This window comes from Mus caroli, unplaced genomic scaffold (assembly GCF_978045245.1).
Source record: "Mus caroli unplaced genomic scaffold, Mus_caroli_1 scaffold_3, whole genome shotgun sequence".
In the NCBI taxonomy this organism is placed as follows: Eukaryota; Metazoa; Chordata; class Mammalia; order Rodentia; family Muridae; genus Mus; species Mus caroli.
In genome coordinates, this window is record NW_028227258.1 from 123,609,903 (window position 1) to 123,630,247 (window position 20,345).

Genomic DNA, 20,345 nt, shown 5'->3' on the forward strand with positions numbered 1-20,345 from the left:
CTGGCATTGTGAATGAATGCTAGGGCTTAGTACCTGGGAGACGGAGGCATTTCTGCAATGCAGGGCTGACATCTAGCAGAATGCTGGAGAAGCTTTGGGCTCGTGGACTGCTTGCAGATGGCAGAGAAGAAGGGTGAAAGGAGTACTAAAGAGGAGATGTGCTGCCTGATTTGTGGGAGATTGGTGGAATGTTGGCAATTGTTGTTGAGTAGGTGCGGTTGGTAGAATCTGAAGAACAGACAGACGAGCAGAGGGAACATTTCCAGCTAGGGTGTGAATCTGCCCCGCATGGCCGTGGTTAGAGGAAAACTGTGGAGCTGTGAGGCAGAGTAGGCTAGTTTGGAGCTCTCTAGTGAAGTTGTTGTGTGACACATGCCTGTGCTTCTATGGTACTGTGTCAGATGGTATGGAATGGGTCCAGAAGCTAGAATGCTGAAAGTACCTGGGTTATCTATCAGGTCTGTCTATCTATTGTGTCTTGTGCCAGTAGGTTACTACTCCACATTCCTATGTTTTAAACATGTTTTTATTTGTATGTGTATGTATATCTGAAGTCAGGTCTTTAGATCTGGCAGCAAATGCATTTACCCATGAAGCCATCTCACCAGGTCCATAGTAACTACTTTGAAGATTTTATTGAGCTAAAGAGGTGACTCAGCAGTTGAGAGCACTATCTGCTCTTCTACAGGACCCTGGTTCATTCCTAGCATCCACCTGGCAGCTCACAACCATATGTAATGCTACTTGTAGGGGATCTGACACTTTCCTGGTCTTTTAGGCCCATACATGGTGTATATACATGTACTCACAAAACATTCATGTACATAAAATGGGGGAAAGAGGTTTGTTCTTACTTTTTGATTATGTGTCTGTGTGTCTGAAGTGGACTTTTGCATTTGAAATCAGGAGATGGTTTTGGATTCCCTGAGCGAGAGTTACAGACACCAACATGGTGATGTGACCTATCCTCTGCAAGAATAGCAAGCACTTTCCAACACTGAGCCATTCCTCTTACCTCTTAACCTCATAATAAATTATTTAAGTGTGTGTCAGTGTATTGACATGTCACATGCCATTGACATGTCACTGACATGTAAATCATGTGTCAGTTGGATGAGTATAGCAGTATCCTGATAGTGCCTCTCATCAGTGAAGGCCTTTCCATCCTTGGGCCAGCAATGCTTTGGGACTCAGCTGCTCTGGGTTTCTTTGTGATCTTTGCCAAACCCCTCATGCACTTGTCTTCTTTAGTATAGTTTGTCTCACTTTTGAACTGGTCCTGGAGGAATCTCAGCTCCTTGAGGCTCAGAGGTTCTGCTCTTCCTCAGTGATGCTTCGATTAGCTCTTGTAACCTCCTGCCCTTTCCAGCCTCAGATTCCTCCAGCTCTCTTGAGTGTTGCTTGTGTTGAAAGTAAGCAGAGTTCTCTTTCCAGCATGTGGACTGAGCCTTCCAACTGGCCTGCAGACACACTTGGCCTACTTTCTTCAGCCCTTTAAACACCATCCAGAACTTAGCAAACACACCTTGGGGAAAACTAATCTTGTGTGCTGAACTCTTCAGATTTGCACTTTGCTCTTTAAACCAGACTGGACTGACCTTCACCAGCCCTGTGGGTTTGATTCCTAGCAGAGTTTCTTGGTGAGCCAAGCAGGTTTTTAGCCTGTGTCTGAAAACAACAATATAATTTTTCTAAGTCATTGGGTGGTGTTGTAAATGACTTCTCTTTAGACATCAGTACTAGGTCTGGTCTCAAATGGCCACTCTCTGGCCATCCTGCATAACCTTTATACCCATCTTCTGTTTGGATCCCCAGACTCTCCATTCTGTTTGCTGGCTCCCCAGGCCTTACCATCTTAATCCTCAGTGTTCCAATGAGAGTAGCAATTTGAAAGTTAAAGTCACTACCCCAAGTTGGTGTCATGTTTTCTCTGTTCAGCATTGAAACAGAGGTGTTTACAGTCAGCTCCTGGCTTCGTGAAACTAGCTTTGCTCTCTGTAGGTCCAGCGAGTCTCTGGCTGTCACTGCATACCTGGAGAGGTTGGGCTCTATTCACTCAGAGCTGAGCTTCTGATGCTTGTGTGTCTTTTTGCCTGCTGTATGTTCTTTATGCTTTCATATTCCATATTTACCTTGGTTAAGATTTCAGAAACCGGTCTGACCTTGTTTTAGTTATCAGCTGGTTGTTGTTACTGTTGGTTCAGTGAATGAATAGATAGTATTTAATCCTCAACTGATTTGAAATAGCAGCTACCACTATCATCTTCTTTCCCCTCTTACAAATGCCTTAATTTATTGGATGGGTGATTTTCTTTCTAAGAAAAGAAAACACAATCAAAGTTTGTTGTCCCAAGAAAAGACAAGATGAAAATTATTGGTAATTTTATTTTCTGTAAATAAATAAATAAAACCTCTCAGAAAACAATATTTTTATTAAAGTCTGGATTTTTTTTTAAAGAATTGAATAATTTATTAGCAAAATGACTGGCAGATATGTCAGTATGTAGTCCAAGATCATTTAGAACATGCTAGATCTAGCATTTCTTGCTACATAAATGACCTTCCCACATGTTAGGCTGGGGAGCTCCACCATTGAGCTAGCCCCTTAGCTCTTATATGGATAATCCTCGGACACTGACTTTTGAAGGGAGGAGATAGACTTGAGACTCTAGGATTGGAAGTGTGTAGTCTCACACTCTGTAAGTGGCAACATCACAGTGACAAACCCATGACAAAACCAGTTCAAAAACAAAGGCTGGTTAGGCTCACAGGCTTTGAAGTTCTAGTCACTGAGTGAGGGAGCCCATTATGCTTAGGTCTCTGTTCTGAGTGGTGCTATCCAGCAGTGGTGGAGCATGTTCAAAGCACAGGCGCTGTCCTTATGACTGAGTATTGAAAGAGAAGACAAGGCCAGCGTCCCAGTGACTTCTTTAAGGGCATGCCCTGGTGACCTGAAAACCTTTAGCCCTGGAATTTAGTGTCTTGTGTGGATTTTGAGTGTTAAATACTTGAGGATCTTGGTTCTTTATGCTCCCCTGGAATCATAACAGCTTAGTTTTAGTACCTGTCATGCAAGTCACTCACCATGACACATGTATGGAAGCTAGTGGACTCTCATCGCCTGTCCTCATTTTCCCATTTGCCACTGTGCACTCCAAGACTTCAAACTTCTGAGGATTCTCCTAACTCCAAGTCCAGGTTTTCTTTAGAAGTTTTGTGTTTCGAGGTACACACTTCACATGGGCAACAAGTACTGTACCCACTGAGCCATCCCCTTCAGCCCTATAATTCAGAGTTTTCGATCACACATTTTTAAGCAGAAATGTGACAACCTGCCTGTAAAACCTCAGTCATGGGCCACTCATCACTGAAGCAGTACTTTGCTGAAGCCCAGAGAAAGAAAGGCTCAGGTGTGAGTGTTTAGAGAGGTGTACATATCCACAGGGTGAGGCCATCAGGAGCAGATGCATTCATGTTCTGTATCCCTAGGAACTCTCTGGCTCCTCGTCCTCATCCCTCCTCCTGCTCATTTTTGCTTGTCACAGTCTTGAGCCTGAAGAGAGTTCTGTATTTACGGAGTAGAATCCAGTAATACTATTATGGAGGAAGCAGAGTTAATACTGAGACAGTGTGATTTAGATGCGTGGGCTCCAAAGTATTGTGCCTGCCCCACTTTCCACTCTCTCATAGACAGAGGTCAGTGACTTTAATGTCTGCACACCCCAGTTTAGTAGAGGATGGTTCTGGTATTCTATTGTATATAAAAATACCAGGAATTGTTTAACAGCACAAGTGCTGAGGGGATGGAGGTTGTCCTAGTGAGGATTGCTGTTGCCACGATATAACACCGTGACCAAAGCCGCTTGGGAAGAAAGGGTTTATTTCATCTCACACTTCTAGGTAAGTCTATCACTGAGGAAGGGCAGGGCAGGGCAGGAACCTGGAGGCAGGAGCTGATGCAGAGGCCGTGGAGTGGGTGCTGCTTACTCGATTGCTCATCATGGGTTGCTCAGCCTGTTTTCTTATAGAACTAAGGGCCAGCAGCTCTGGGGTGGCCCCACCCACAGTGGACTAAGTCCATCCCTCTTCTAACAGTAATTTAAAAATGCCCTGCAGATTTGCCTACAGCCATCTTAAGGAGGCAGTTTTTCCGTTCAGGTTACTTCCTTTCAGATGACGTTAGATGGTGTCAAGTTGACATAAAATTTGCCAGCACAGGGAGCCTCACTATAGTCTGTAACCTTTTAAAATATATTTGCAAAGTTAATGCAACCTACGTGAAATAGTTGTAGTCATTTGACTTAGGCTTTGTTGTTGTTGTTGTTGTTTTTTGGCTTGTTCCATTTTTAGCTACTGTTTTTTAGCTGCTGTCCCCCACCCCAATATCTGAGTATGTGTTTTTGTAAATGCCATTTAAACTAAGTGTTCACACACACACACGCACACACACACACAAATTTCTTTTTCAGAATTTGGATTTTCCTCCTCAGCATTAGGGTAGCAACACCGCTCAAGGTCCTGCCAGCTGTGGTTTGTACCTCAGCCATGTCCTAACACTGGATATAAATGTTTGTCAGAAGTGGAGGAATCGGATCACTCTGCTTCGGCTTTATTGAAACTGGACTCCCGGAGTTGGCATGGGTACTTCTTAGAACATTCCTTGTGTCTGAGAAGGTCAGGTCTCCACTGTGACATGGACTGTCACAGTGTCACGTGACAACCCTGCCGAGTCCGTGGATCACAGATGCCCAGCAGCTGGGTTACCTGTTTGGAATACATGACGGTGCTTATCTTTGTAGGCTCAGGGTGTTCTCTGGAAACATTTTCATTTGTGTTTCCCTAGAACCTAACCCTAAAAGAAATCACAAAATGAGCTGTTTTCCATCGCTGTGGAGAGGGGTGATCTCACAGCACCCTGTAGAGAGGGACAGCTGGTAGAAACAGGTTGTGTAGGTCCAGGCATGGAATCCGATTCAAAGTAGGTAAGAGAGTAACATGTAAGTGGCTGCAGAGTAAGCCCTGTGTTGGGATGTCCATAGAAAGTGTAGTAAATGGATAAATTATAAGGAATTCACTTCCATGGTGATGGATGCGGAGAAACTGCAAGGTGTGCAGCTAAGAGGCTGGAGACCTAGGAGAGCTGACCTGAGTCAGGGCAGTGGGTGGTGCAAGTTCTCATTGCAAAGCTCATTTCCTAAAGACCCAAACAGATGAGTTTTTGAACCTGAAGAGAGAAGTAAAATGATACTTCTACTCAGGCAGTCACACAGTTAGCCATCAGCTGACTGAGGGAAAGCCAACCTTTGGGACCTTAACCTCAGAAGCATCCAGAACAGAAGACCATGTGTGGGCATCCTGCGGCCCAGGCAAGCTGACACATAAAGCCAACCACCACAAGCCCACAGGAGCTGAGTGGAAGCCAGAAGTGAGTCGTCTGTGCTCACATCTGGGAATGAAGACACTGTTCTGGAGTTGTGGGTATCTTATTCTTGAGTGTTGTGAGGATTTTATACATTTTGGATAGAAATCTTTATAAATAAATTCTTCAAAAATATATTAGGCCACTCAGTCATTCACCCAGCAAACATTCATAGGTGATCCTTCCGAAGGGTGAGCTATTGGGAGGGCAAAGGTCAGTTCACCTAAGCATCCTTTCTCTTCCCTAGGGATCAGGAAGGTAGATGCCACACTACCAGTTCCTTGGTGACCTGATTAGTCCCAGTTGTTGAGGGCTTTTGAGCAGTGTGTGTTTGCAGCACCCTCCCTGTGCCAGGTTGCAGAGTAAGCAGTTCTATCCCAAGCCCTCTGTGTGTGTATTTGAGCTGAGCTCTGGGGATAGAGAAGAAAGTGAGCATGGTAGCAGGCATATGAGGAGGATTCTGGCACGAGAGAGAGGGTCTGTTCAAAGGCCCACAAGCAGGCCCGCAGAGTTGGAGGGAATGGGCAAGCAATAATTATTGGTCAGGGCCTGGAAACAGAAACCTGTGGTTGGACTCAGCATGCTGCCAGGGCAGTGTGGACCTTGTAGCTTGAGGGGTAATGATGGGATTGAAGGCCCTGGCCAGGCCAGCCCATGAACAAAGGGCTTTCTGTTTAATGACTTGCTCAGCATTAGTGTGTGAAGAGCAGAGTCAGCTGCAACTGAGAACTCAGACGCCCACACCAAGGGACACGTTACCAGGAGAGATTTATTATATTTTTCTTGCATATTTTATTGTATATCATGTTAATTTTTTTGGTTTGCATGCAGTAACAGTGACTCTTGTACAGTTGTATGGTTTTGATGACTATCAAGTCAGTGGTATAAAGCAATCCTGTCACTTCCAGAATTCCCTGTGCACTCTTTGGACTCTTTCCCACATCCAAGTTCTAGACCACATCCCTACAATCTTTTTTGGGAACCCATTTTGATATACTAAGACACAAAGCCTTTTGCATCTTGGTCCATTTTCTTGGAAGGCAGGTGATCTGAATTCATTAGCCTGCTGTTTCTGTTTCCTTTTTGGTTGGAGTGGCACCTTCTTGTGTGATGTGTGCAGTGTGTTCTTTTCCCAGGTTGCATAGGTCCGTGGGTTTATACTGCAGGGTGGGTTATCAGTGGAGCTGAGGAAGCACTGAGGTTCATTCAGATGCCCACGGGACTGTGGGTGGTAGATACTGAGAACAGAGATCTTTGGTGCATCTGATAGATGTGTGCTTGAGGGGCTGCTGAACTAACCTGCTCTACTGTTTCTTTGTTGTTGTTTTTTAACCAACCTTTGCGTTCACAGCAGACAAAGTACTAGATAGGGCAAGGTGCAGTGGTCAGTGTACAGTAGGTAGGGTAAGGTGCAGCAGTCAGTGTACAGTAGGTAGGGTAAGGTGCAGCGGTCAGTGTACAGTGGGTAGGGTAAGGTGCAGCGGTCAGTGCACAGTAGGTAGGGCAAGGTGCAGCGGTCAGTGTACAGTAGGTAGGGCAAGGTGCAGCAGTCAGTGTACAGTAGGTAGGGTAAGGTGCAGCGGTCAGTGTACAGTAGGTAGGGTAAGGTGCAGCGGTCAGTGAACAGTAGGTAGGGTAAGGTGCAGCGGTCAGTGTACAGTAGGTAGGGTAAGGTGCAGCAGTCAGTGTACAGTAGGTAGGGTAAGGTGCAGCGGTCAGTGTACACTGGGTAGGGTAAGGTGCAGCGGTCAGTGCACAGTGGGTAGGGCAAGGTGCAGCGGTCAGTGCACAGTAGGTAGGGTAAGGTGCAGCGGTCAGTGTACAGTAGGTAGGGTAAGGTGCAGTGGTCAGTGTACAGTAGGTAGGGTAAGATACAGCAGTCAGTGTACAGTAGGTAGGGCAAGGTGCAGCAGTCAGTGTACAGTAGGTAGGGCAAGGTGCAGCAGTCAGTGTACAGTAGGTAGGGTAAGGTGCAGCGGTCAGTGCACAGTAGGTAGGGTAAGGTGCAGTGGTCAGTGCACAGTAGGTAGGGTACGGTGAAGTACTTGATGTATAGTAGGCTTGTTAGATGTCATTATTTTGTTTTCTCTTTAGACTGTAAGCATCCAGAGAACAGGCCTTTGTTCCTTAAGGTCCCCCTGAGCCTCGAAGGTGATCTTAGCAGATCTAAATAAGTACAGTGTAGTCTGAAAAATAGATGGCTTCATTGTAGTGTTCACTGCTGCAAGGAAAGGTGATGAAATTACTACTTTACAGTCTTTCAGACTGAGTATGGGTTAGACCTTCTCCACGCGTGGATCTCCTGTGAGAAATGTTCATGGAATACTTTTTATTAGCTGCTCTTCTGCTGCTGTGCTAAAACGCCATGAGCAAAGGGATCCTGAAAAGGGAGGGTTCTTTCAGCTTACAGTTGTAGTCCATCATGAAGAAGTCAGGGCAGGGTCTGAAGCAGAAGCCATGGAGTAGTGCTGAGTGCTGGCTTGTTTCCCAGACTTTCTCCCAGGATTGTCTGCCCAGGGCACACTCTCACTTCAATCACAAATCAAGGAAATGCCCCCACAGAATTGCCTACAGGCCAGTCTGATGAAGGCCCTTTTTCACTTAAGGTTTCTTCTTCTTGAATTAAGCTTAGCTTGTGTTAAGATGATAAGAAAATAACCAATAAATACTATTAGCCCTTGTCAACTTGACACACAAACATATAACTATTAAACCATTACCTTTTCATTTCCGTTTGTCCCCATGATGTCATTTTACTATTTGCAACGTGAACCAATGTAACTAAATATCCTATAGTCTTTTTTCTTTTTTCTTTTTTTTTTTTTAAAGTCTAGCACTTTGAAAAGTTCAGTTTTTAGGTTGGGTTTTAGGTTGGGTTTCTGTTGCTGTGATGAAACACTATAACCAAACAACTTGGGGACAAAATGGCTTATTTGACTTAGATTTCCATATCATGGTCCATCACTGAAGGAAGTCAGGGCAGGAGTGCCAACAGGTCAGAAACCTGGAGGAGGTGGGAGCTGATGCAGAGGCTATTGAAGAGTGTTGTTTGCTGGCTTGCGATCACGGCTTGCCAGGACTACCAGTCTAGGGGTGGCCCTGCCCACAGTGGGCCCTGTCCTCATCAGTCACTAATTAAGAAAATGCCCTACAGTTGGATCTTATGGAGGCATTTTCTCAATTGAGGTTCTCACCTTTTAGATAGCTCTAGCTGTGTCAACTTGACATAAAACTAGCAAGCCCAGAAACTTTGGATTTTTAAGGAGACTTGGATATTTTAAAGAGACTGAATGTGCTAGTCAGTTTTATGCCATCTTGGCACAAGTGAGAATCATCAGAGAGGAGGGAGCCTCAATTGAGAATGTGCCTCCATAAAATTGGGCTATAGTCAAGCCTATAGGTCATTTTCTTAATTCATGTGGTAAGGTGTAGTCCACTGTGGGTGAGGCCATTTTTGGGCTGGTGGTCCTAGGTTCTATAAGAAAGCAAGCTGAGCAAGCCTGGGAAAATCAAGCCGGTAAGCAACACTCCTCCATCACCTTTGCATTAGCTCCTGCTCCCAGGTTCCTGCCCTGCTTGAGTTCCTCCACTGCTTTTGATGATGTATGGAACTGTGAGTGAAATAAACCCTTTCCTCCTCAAATGGCTTTTGGTCATGGTGTTTCATCCCAGCAATGGTAACCCTAACTAAGTCAGTCTCATAAGTGAGTACCTGTAAAAACTACGAAAACAATAAACAAACAAAACCCTCCAAGAATTAGGGCACAGGCACAGATCAACACAAAACCAAACTCCAGCAATGTAGATAGCTTAAAGTTCATCTGAGACTCACAATTTTCTGGGCTCCAAAGAGTCGAGGCATCTCTACTACTCCAGCTCTGTCAATGCACAGCATACTCAGCTTGTCTTAGTCTCAGGCTTGTTCCCTTCCACAGCTGCTGCTGTCCTTGGTGGTCATCTCATGATACTGACATCTCAAAAATGCTGAGGTCTCCATTGCAACCTTTACCATAGTCTCTCTGAGATGTTTTCAGGGATGATGACCCTGCCACATGGTGCCAGGATTCATCTCTACATGGCCCCTTTAATCCTGGGGCTTTTTAAGGCAACTGAGGTTGTACCTTTATCAATGGCCTCTTCTGGCCTCTCACAGTGCCAAGCCTCAGCTGTTTTCTATGACCCTTTATGCCTTCAAAACCAGTACCATGTACACATTGCCAAGTTCAATTGCTAGCACCCAGGTACAGACTTAGCCTACTCTCCACCACAGCTTATGTGTGCTGACCCTGAGGGAACGCTTCCCAGAGACTTCACTGAGCTCAGTGATGCTGGTCTCTCCTTTATCACAGCTGATTCTTCAGCTAGCCAGTATCTGTTGTCAAACTGATTAGCAAAGGGAAGGTTTCATGTTAGTAGTTCTGGTCTCTTGGTATCAATGTCTGTGTTATTTAGGTTAATATCACTGTGATAAAGACCATACCCAAAAGCAACTTGAAGAAAGGATGTATTTCATCTTACACTTCCCTGAAGCATCATTGAGCAGAATCAGGACTAGAACTCAAGGCAGAAACTGACTCACAGATCATGGAGGGGTGCTGCTTACTCACTTGCTCATCGTGGCTTTCTCAGCCTGCTTTCCTATACTTCCCAGGAGCACCCACCCGGGGGGCACCATCCACAGTCCTCCACTTCACTGATTATCAAGAAAATGCAATACAGTCTTGCCCACATACCAATTTAATGGAGGCATTTTCTCAGTTGAGGCTGCTGCTTCCCAGATGACCCTAGCTTGTGATAAGTTAACCAAAAACCAAACAAGGGCAATAGGTTTCTTTCTCCTATGGTGTCTGCAAAGCTTAACTGCCTTTCTGTATTTAGCACATTCAGAATCATCTAATCATTTTATTACTGACTCAGAACACCAGGAAGGGTGTTGAAATCCAGCTTGATCCAGTTCCTAACATCCTTAATTATGCTGAGTCACAGCACACACACAGGCGAGTGCGTAATACAGTGCACACTGTACTATGGAAGCTGATGCTTCTAGGACATGAATTACATAGAAGATACATTTTTATCTGAAATCTCTTTACTTTTATAACATTATAACTAATCATTTGAACTATGAATTCCATTGCCCTCTCTGTGACATTGACCTGTTTTGTGACTGTCTTACAGGTGTGTGCTGCTCCCACTCCTGGGGATGAAGCCACCCCCGCAGAGCCTCTACCTGTTGGTTGACTCCGTGGACGAAGGCTGCAATGTGGTAGAAGGGGAGCAGACATCACCCAGCCTCTCGGGGACTGTGGCAGAGCTCTTGGCTGGTCACCACGAGTTCTTTCCCCCATGGCTCCTGCTTCTCTGCTCTGCCCGAAAGCAGAGCAGAGCTGTCACTAAAATGTTCAGTGGTGAGTGTTGTGTCCTGGACACAGAACTGAACCAGGAGGGGTTCTTGTTGGTAAACAAGTCCTTGGACAGAGATCTGAGTGCTACAGAAGCCTTCTCAGCCTCTCGCCATCCCCGCACCTTAAGATCATATTTAAAATAAGGTGTGGTGTGCTTTAAAACCGCTTACATTGGCTTTTCCAAAAACTCTTTCCCTGAGCTGAGGGGATAATTCAGTGAGTAAAGTGCTTGCTGTGCAACCTGAGAACCCCCATACATAAACAACAACAAACTCAGCGAGGTATGAGCACACAAACCTTTAATCCAGTGCTGGGGAGACAGAGACAGCCAGACCTCTAGGGCTCACTGTCCCACCAGCCTAGCCAATCAGGAGTGACCCCTAAGGTTGTTCCTTGGTCTCTATAGGCACATACACATGCCTGAATGTATATGTATACCAAAACGGTCTTTGCCTACTTCCTGTAGTAAGACCTAACTTAGTGATTAATTAGCTGTGCCGTTTATCAGTAGTTCTATGCACTTAACAGCTCATTAGTCAGTAAACCAGTATCTCTACAGTGGCTCCTGAAGTCCTGTGGCAGGTTTTCATATGTGAGCCTTTCTTCATGACAGGGCTGAGTAGAGCTCTTCGTATAATCTAAGGGCAGCTGCAGCAGTATTTGTGTGAAAGCTTTGGGTGAGCATGATGGTCGCCAGTGCATATGGCAGCTCCTTTGATGGGGGAGGGTAAAGGTGGTCTCCTTCTCTAAGTCATCTGGTAGCATCAGCTCATTTTATGTTCTATACACATTATGAACTTTTTGAATTCATTTTTAAGTATGTGTGGGGGCATGTGCACTTGAGTTCCTCATCTTGTCTAACTGGAGTTACAGGCAGCTGTGAGTGGCCCAGTGAAGATGCTGGGAATCAAACTTGGGTCCCCTTCAAAAGCAGCACATCTCTAAGCCCAAGCTATGTCACATGTTTGCACAAATGAGTCACTATAGCATGTGCACATTAGTGCTTAGACTGTCTGAGTGACCTTGGGTTGCTTGCCTAAGCTCCTGCTTCCTGTCAGTAACGTGGGGTCCTGTGAGGCGAGCTATGCCCAAGGCATGGTAAGGGCTCTAATTCTAGTCATCTCATTCTCATTTGTTAATAAAAATCAGTTTTGACCTGAATTTTTAGTATTGCTTATAAGCCTGGGTCTTTGACTTTATCTGCCAGGTGTTTATTGTGAACACATTTTGACTAGAGATGGCACCTCAGTTGAGGAAAAGATTGGCCTATGGGACATTGATCGAATGATGTGTGAGGGCCCAGCCCTCTGTGGGCAGTACCACCTCTGGACCAGTACTCCTGGGCTGTACAAAGAAAGCAGGCTGAGAAAGCTTGGGGGTGGGGCCTATGGGGCGGGGCAAACCAGTAAGCAGTGTTGCTCCATGGTCCTTTGAGTCAGCTCCTGCCTTGAGTTCCCTACATGATGGAGTACAAGGTATAAGATGAAAGAGCCCATTCCTTCTCAGGTTGCTTTTGGTCATGGTATTTCATCAGAGCAGTAGAAACCCCGAGGACGAGGACAAACCTCCTCGTTGTGCTTTCCCTCCTCTGTCCTTTGGCAGCAGGTTGGTGTGTTCTCACTGCAGGATGATCATCTTCAACCTAAAACCTCGAGTCTAAAATGCAGGAGCTGCTTGAGTGCATCCAAGGAGAACTCCAGGGCAAGATTCTGTTTTGTGTGTTATTTAAAATATTACCCAAGCTTTCAAGCTGTGTGGATAAATGTGCATGTGAGACAGATGGGTTTTGTACTTAGAGATGGTTTCCGTTCTTCTTATGTATATTCAGATATTTCAAAATCTGAAACATTCCAAACTGCTTCCGGCCCCAGGCACTTTGGATGAGATACTCACTCAGTTGCCAGAGTGGCATGGTCAATGACCCTTTGTGCTTCAGGCTACTTGTAGTCACTGGGTGAGGCTGTGTGTCCTTTGGACATGGGTCACTTGTGTTTGTTACAGTCTTTCATACACACACAGTGATGTCCATGCCTGCCTCTGCCTGAGGACTCCCTCTGGTTTTCTTCATCCATGTTGCCTTGTCTGCGGTATAGGTTTGCACACAGTACTGGAATGTCCATCCCTCCAGCTTCTCACCGTCTTCCCACTTCGGTCACAGCTCAAATAAGACACGCACACACAGACTATGTTTTCCATTCTTGTTTATTTGTGCCTTCCTTCTACATAGTCACATACCCACTCTGGTTTTATTTTCTTCATGGAGCTAATACCACTAACATTTGTTGGGATTTCATGTGTATATTTAACTAATTATCCTCTCATCTAGGATACAGTCTCCATGAAAAAGGGTCCTGACTGTGTGGGCCTAGACTTTGGTCCTGTAAGGATTCTGACTGTGAGAGCACCTGTTTGTAAGCATGGGGTCAGGCCCCTGTCAGGGCACCGACTGTGTGTGCACTCATTTGAAAGCAGAGACTCAAACCCATTTGTTTGGCCAGCATCAAGGAGTGTCATGCCCACTGAAATATTTTACCAAAAATAGAAAAGAGGTTTAGTGGGGCCTGGGAAGATGGTTCATTTGTCAAAGCACCTGCTCCAGAGCCCACATAAAAGAGCTGGGTGTGATAGCCTCCCTGGCCAGGCGGCCCCGCCTCCATGGTGAGTTCCTCAGAAGGCTCCTGTGGGCCCTTCCCTGGCATGAGTGTGGTGCTCAGTTCCATCCCCGGGACCCAATAAATAAATAGGGTCATTTTCAGAGGTCAGGGTAGTTACCTTGCTGGTCAGTGGACGGTCTTGGTTCCATGTGTTAGTTCAGTTTCTCCCTCAGGAGCAGCAGCTTAATCAGAGCTTTACCCGTGCTGGCCCAACTGACACTACTGAGCTACACTATAAACTAAACCTTCTGCTCTCATTTCTGCTTTGTTTCTGCCACTAAGTCTTGCCTTGGCTGGAATGGGCCTCAATCTGTAGATCTTGAGCCTGTGACAGTCTGCCTGCTTCTGCTTCTATGGAACTAGGATTGTTGGCACAAGCTGCCCACCCCATATTAAACATATAATTTTTACTGGTGTTAAATATAAATTCTTAGTAAATCAACATCACTCTTTAGCTTTGGGAAAGATTTGCTTTCGAGTTGTAAATATTTTGTACCCTTCTGCACAGCATCAGTTCCACACTCTTGGACTTCCTCCTCCCATCTCTGTCAGCATCATGCAAAGCTCCGACTCTGACCCCATTAGTCACTAGTCATGATGAATGACTCAAGCAGCTTTCGTGCTTGCACTTAACTCACTTATAAGGTAGGAAAACCTCCATCACAGTGCACAAGCAAGGGGTGTGTGTGTGTGTGTGTGTGTGGGTGTGTGTGTGTGACAATTTACATCCCAGGGGTAGCCCTTGCCCAACATTCAGAAGCCCTGGGTTCAGTCCCTGGTACTGTACACACACAAGGAGAGCTGTCTCAATGGCATTTTCTTTTGCCCTCTTCAGAGGCATCAGGCCTGGCACTGTGGAGGCCTATCCCAATTCTGGTTTTGTTATCTCAAGTTTTCATCAGATGACTTTAGTTAATTAGCTTAAATTATAGATATTTCTGCATAATGGGTTGTAATCTTTCACATAGATCAGTCTGTGTGCACATCACTTTGGAAACTTTAAAACACTATTATATACCACTTTATTAATCTTTATTAGCGATAGGCCTAGAACTTGGTGTGTAGCCCAGGCTGACCTCAAACTCACAATCCTCCTGCCTCAGCTTCCCAGGGATTACTGGCATGCACCACCTCACCAGGTAAATTCCTTTGTACCTTAAACTGTTTCAGTGACTTTGTAAAGCAACAAAAAAGAGAATATATAGGAAGAGGCTTGGAGGCCAGTCATCTCTTCAGGCCGGGATGTGGGAGGGGGCCAAACATTCCTGGGGATGTGCTCAGCCTTTCTTTAGGTTGGAAGGGTTTGTTTTCTGTTATCAAATTAAAATACTTAAATCTCCAATTGTCAGTAAAGAGCCTGGACCAAGGAGATGCCACTGGCCTAATTATACTTACAAAACTCTAACACTGTTTAAGTACAGCTGCTAAAGGAAAGCAAAGTGTTCTTTAAGGGGAAACAGCATGAAGCGCACACATGGGTTTATTAGGTAGCTGGGTATTCACCTGGGGAAGAAAAGTCCCACTGAGCAAAAGCAGACAAGGCAGGACATGGCCAAGGCTGTGCTGTGGAGTGCATTCTGCCATGGCCAAGGACAGGGGAGAGAGTAGACTGAGGGCACACTCAGTTCCATACCCACCCTCCCTGGAGGTCAGAGCCCTTTCCAGAGTTTATCTTCTCGAGTGGAGAATTTAGGCATTGTGGGTGCCTGTGTGCATGTGCTGTGGTTATAGATCCCACAGTAGAATGGTAGCTTTGCACATGTGTTATTTTATTTTGCTTTTGTTGGCAGAACGTGCTTTTCAAAAATTTCCTTCAAGTATTTGAAGCTTGGGTTCAGATGTTTGTTTTTCAGTTATATTCTTTTCTGTTCTGTTGGTCAAGGAAGGTGTTGGTCACCTTTGACTTACCCACGCTCACCGAGCCCTGTGTGGCCCACCTTTTGCTCCTAATCCCCAGCAAGCATGGGATTTTGTACCCGCTGTTGTCACAGCCTCCATGGTCCCTTCTGGAGTGTGTCTTTTCTCTAAAAGCTTTGCCTGCAGCCATGCTTTGCTCTGCCTGTGACTGATTCTGGAACGTATTCTGAAGCCTTGACGAGTTTATTTGTAGCTGCTTCTTCCATGAGGCAAACGGTTACCTAACAAATCCAGCTCTGTATACTAATGTTCCTCTGGAAGATGCTGCATAGTCCTCTTTGAAAAACTTAAGAGTAGCCACCACTGGTGCATTCTTTAGCTTTGGTTGAACCTTTTTAGTAAGTGGCTTTATTTTTACAGATCTAGAGTTTTACAAACATAATTTGGCAATTTGCATCTTAATTGGTTCCAGTTATTTCCTAACAGTCTGAAATTTAATTATTTTAATTTGATATCATAAAGCACTTTGTTTTTTTTTTTTTAAAGATTTATTTATTTATTATATGTAAGTACACTGTAGCTGTCTTCAGACATTCCAGAAGAGGGCACCAGATCTCGTTGCGGATGGTTGTGAGCCACCATGTGGTTGCTGGGATTTGAACTCTGGACCTTCGGAAGAGCAGTCGGGTGCTCTTACCCACTGAGCCATCTCACCAGCCCCAGCACTTTGTTATAATGTGACTGGTATTCTGTTTGGATATAAACCACTCACATTAAACCTAATGTATGGTCAAGGGGATGGGTGCAAAGAGCTGTAGTTGTGGGAAAAACAGTCCTACTTGTCTCTCACAGACTTGCTCAGGTATATCTGCACAGGGTACTTCTACAGCTGGGTATGTCTGTCTGATTCCACTTAGGGCTTCTTGTAAAGGACTTGAAATGGGCACCACACTGCAAGAACAGATATTAGCCACACTTGTTGGTAGGAAAATGAAATCATTGCTTTGCCATTTATATGTTTTTATATGCAAACTGCTTTGCATACTAGCAGGTGTAGGTAGATTCTCTTATTAGTACTAATCCATGAGTCAGGTATTTGTATTGGTTCACCTTCTTCACACATATGCCCCCCTCTACTCTACTCACTCAACCGGGTCGTCTTCCGCAGGGTTCCGGAAGATCAGTTTGGATGACCTGCGGAAGGCGTATATCGTCAAGGATGTTCAGCAGTACATCCTCCACCGCCTGGATCAAGAGGAGGCACTGCGGCAGCACCTCACCAAGGAGACGGCCGAGACGCTGAACCAGCTGCACATCAAGAGCAGTGGGTGCTTCTTGTATCTGGAGCGCGTGCTGGATGGAGTCGTCGAGAACTTCATCATGCTTCGGGAGATCCGTGACATCCCGGGAACTCTGAATGGTCTCTACCTCTGGCTCTGCCAGAGACTTTTTGTCCGAAAACAGTTTGCCAAAGTTCAGCCCATTCTGAACGTGATCCTTGCAGCCTGCCGGCCCCTGACCATGACAGAATTATACCATGCTGTGTGGACCAAAAATATGTCTCTAACCTTGGAAGACTTTCAGCGCAAGCTAGATGTCCTCTCAAAGCTCTTGGTGGACGGCTTGGGCAGCACCAAGATCCTGTTTCACCACAGCTTTGCCGAGTGGCTCCTGGATGTGAAGCACTGCACCCAGAAATACCTGTGTAATGCTGCAGAAGGACACAGGATGCTGGCCATGAGCTACACCTGCCAGGCCCGGAACCTGACCCCGCTGGAAGCACAAGAATTTGCCTTGCACTTGATTAATTCCAACTTGCAGCTGGAGCCAGCCGAACTGGCTCTGTGGATGATATGGAATGGTACCCCAGTCAAAGACTCCCTGTCCACCTTGATACCCAAGGAGCAAGAGGTGCTGCAGCTGCTGATCCGAGCTGGTGCTCATGTCAACAGCGAGGATGATCGCACCTCCTGCATTGTCCGGCAAGCCCTGGAGAGAGAGGACTCCATTCGGACTTTACTGGATAACGGAGCCTCTGTCAATCAGTGTGATTCCAATGGGAGAACTCTGCTGGCCAATGCCGCATACAGTGGCAGTCTGGATGTTGTGAATTTGCTTGTCTCCAGGGGAGCCGACTTAGAGATCGAAGACGCCCATGGGCACACGCCACTCACTCTAGCTGCTAGACAAGGGCACACAAAGGTGGTTAACTGTCTAATTGGGTGTGGAGCCAACATCAATCATACAGATCAGGACGGTTGGACAGCCCTGAGGTCTGCTGCTTGGGGCGGCCACACCGAAGTGGTGTCGGCCCTGCTTTACGCTGGCGTAAAGGTAGACTGTGCAGATGCAGACAGCCGAACTGCTCTGCGTGCAGCAGCCTGGGGTGGCCACGAGGACATTGTCCTGAACCTGCTACAACATGGTGCCGAGGTCAACAAAGCGGACAACGAAGGGAGGACTGCACTCATAGCTGCAGCATACATGGGCCACAGAGAGATCGTAGAGCACCTGCTGGACCACGGCGCAGAGGTCAACCACGAGGACGTGGACGGCAGGACAGCCCTCTCCGTGGCTGCGCTCTGTGTGCCTGCAAGCAAAGGGCACGCGTCAGTCGTGAGCCTCCTGATTGATCGAGGGGCTGAGGTAGATCACTGTGACAAGGATGGCATGACCCCCCTGCTGGTGGCCGCCTACGAAGGTCATGTGGATGTAGTGGACCTGCTGCTAGAAGGAGGAGCAGATGTCGATCACACCGATAACAACGGGCGGACGCCCCTTCTGGCTGCAGCTTCCATGGGGCATGCTTCCGTGGTCAACACGCTTCTGTTCTGGGGCGCAGCCGTGGACAGCATCGACAGTGAAGGCAGAACAGTTCTCAGCATAGCTTCGGCACAGGGGAATGTGGAGGTGGTGCGCACTCTCTTGGACAGAGGCTTGGACGAGAGCCACCGAGACGATGCTGGCTGGACACCTTTACACATGGCAGCTTTTGAGGGTCACAGGTTAATATGTGAAGCTCTCATTGAACAAGGTGCTAGAACAAATGAGATTGACAATGATGGGCGCATCCCCTTCATTTTGGCCTCCCAAGAGGGCCATTATGACTGTGTCCAGATCCTGCTGGAGAACAAATCCAACATCGATCAGCGAGGCTATGATGGGAGAAATGCATTACGTGTTGCTGCCCTGGAAGGACACCGGGACATCGTGGAGTTACTCTTTAGCCATGGGGCTGATGTGAACTACAAAGATGCTGACGGGCGGCCCACGCTTTACATATTGGCCTTAGAAAACCAGCTGACAATGGCGGAGTATTTTTTGGAAAATGGTGCAAATGTGGAGGCCAGTGATGCGGAGGGAAGGACAGCGCTGCACGTCTCCTGCTGGCAGGGTCACGTGGAGATGGTGCGGGTACTTATTGCCTGCCATGCAGATGTCAATGCAGCAGACAATGAGAAGCGCTCAGCCTTGCAGTCTGCGGCCTGGCAGGGCCATGTCAAAGTGGTGCAGCTTCTGATAGAGCATGGCGCTGTGGTGGACCACACATGCAACCAAGGAGCCACCGCCCTCTGCATCGCAGCCCAGGAGGGACATGTGGATGTAGTGCAGGTTTTGCTGGAACACGGTGCTGATCCCAATCATGCCGACCAATTTGGACGCACTGCCATGAGGGTGGCAGCCAAAAACGGGCATTCTCAGATCATTAAGTTGTTAGAAAAATACGGTGCTTCCAGTCTGAATGGCTGCTCCCCTTCCCCTGTCCACACGATGGAGCAGAAGCCTCCACAGTCGGCACCGTCCAAGATGCAGTCTCTGACTATCAGGTCCAACAGCTCTGGTGGTACTGGCGGAGGAGATCTGCAGCCTTCCCTCCGGGGCTTGCCCAATGGGCCCGCTCATGCCTTCAGCTCTCCGTCAGAGTCTCCAGACTCGACCGTGGATCGGCAAAAGTCATCCCTGTCCAACAATTCTCTGAAAAGCTCAAAAAATTCATCTCTGAGAACAACGTCCTCCACAGCCACGGCTCAGACGGTGCCCATTGACAGTTTCCATAGCCTGTCGTTCACGGAGCAGATCCAGCAGCACTCACTGCCTCGCAGCAGGAGCAGGCAGTCCGTCGTGTCCCCCTCGTCCACAACCCAGTCCTTAGGACACAGCCATAATTCTCCCAGTAGTGAGTTTGAATGGAGCCAGGTGAAACCGAGTCTGAAGTCAACAAAGTCAAATAAAGGAGGCAAGTCAGACAACTCCAGCAAGTCTGGGTCAGCTGGGAAGAAGGCTAAACAGAATAACTCCTCACAGCCAAAGGTTCTAGAGTATGAAATGACTCAGTTTGACAAAAGGGGACCTGTTGCCAAGTCTGGGAGTAGCCCACCTAAACAGACGCCAGCTGAATCTCAGTGTAAAATCGTGGTCCCTTCATCTCAGGACAGCAGCCGTGCCCAGCCGCAGTTTCTCATCCACCAGCAGAGCGGTGAGCAGAAGAGGAGGAATGGGATAATGACGAACCCCAATTACCATCTGCAGAGCAACCAGGTGTTCCTGGGCAGGGTCTCCGTCCCTCGAACCGTGCAGGAGCGAGGGCATCAGGAGGTGCTGGAGGGCTTCCCCCCCTCGGAGACAGAGCTGAACCTCAAACAAGCCCTGAAGCTCCAGATTGAGGGCTCTGACCCCAGCTTCAACTACAAGAAGGAAACACCCTTGTGAAAGGTAAGATGCAGGGCAAAGCATAAAGGAACCAAACTGTCACTCCTCTTCCTTAAAATGGCCCCTGCTTGGTGCTCTCAAGGCCCTTCAGGCTCCTCTCCCTGTGTATTCAAGGAGCTCATCCCAGTGGTCTGTTCAGTGTGAGTCCTCCAAACTCCAGCACCTATCCAAAGCACTTGCATAACACAGGATCGATAGATCCATATACAGACGCTCAGATCAATGATAGGATCGCTAATAGGTAGTAGAAAGTAGATAACTGATAGCTATGCCGATATGTAGATAACTAATAGACATAGA

General features: G+C 46.8%; 1 protein-coding gene across 2 annotated transcripts in view; it reads left to right on the plus strand.

Annotated features, from left to right (window-relative positions):
* The window catches only part of Ankrd50 (ankyrin repeat domain 50), a 35,806-nt gene that overhangs the window by 11,281 nt on the left and 4,180 nt on the right, over positions 1 to 20,345 (plus strand). For both annotated transcript variants that reach the window (XM_085835943.1, XM_021158477.3), the window contains 2 exons: positions 10,598 to 10,827; positions 16,504 to 20,048. In XM_085835943.1, the coding sequence (XP_085692069.1) occupies positions 10,598 to 10,827; positions 16,504 to 20,045 (3,772 nt within the window). In that variant the 3' untranslated portion in view covers positions 20,046 to 20,048. The remainder of the gene's footprint in view (positions 1 to 10,597; positions 10,828 to 16,503; positions 20,049 to 20,345) is intronic.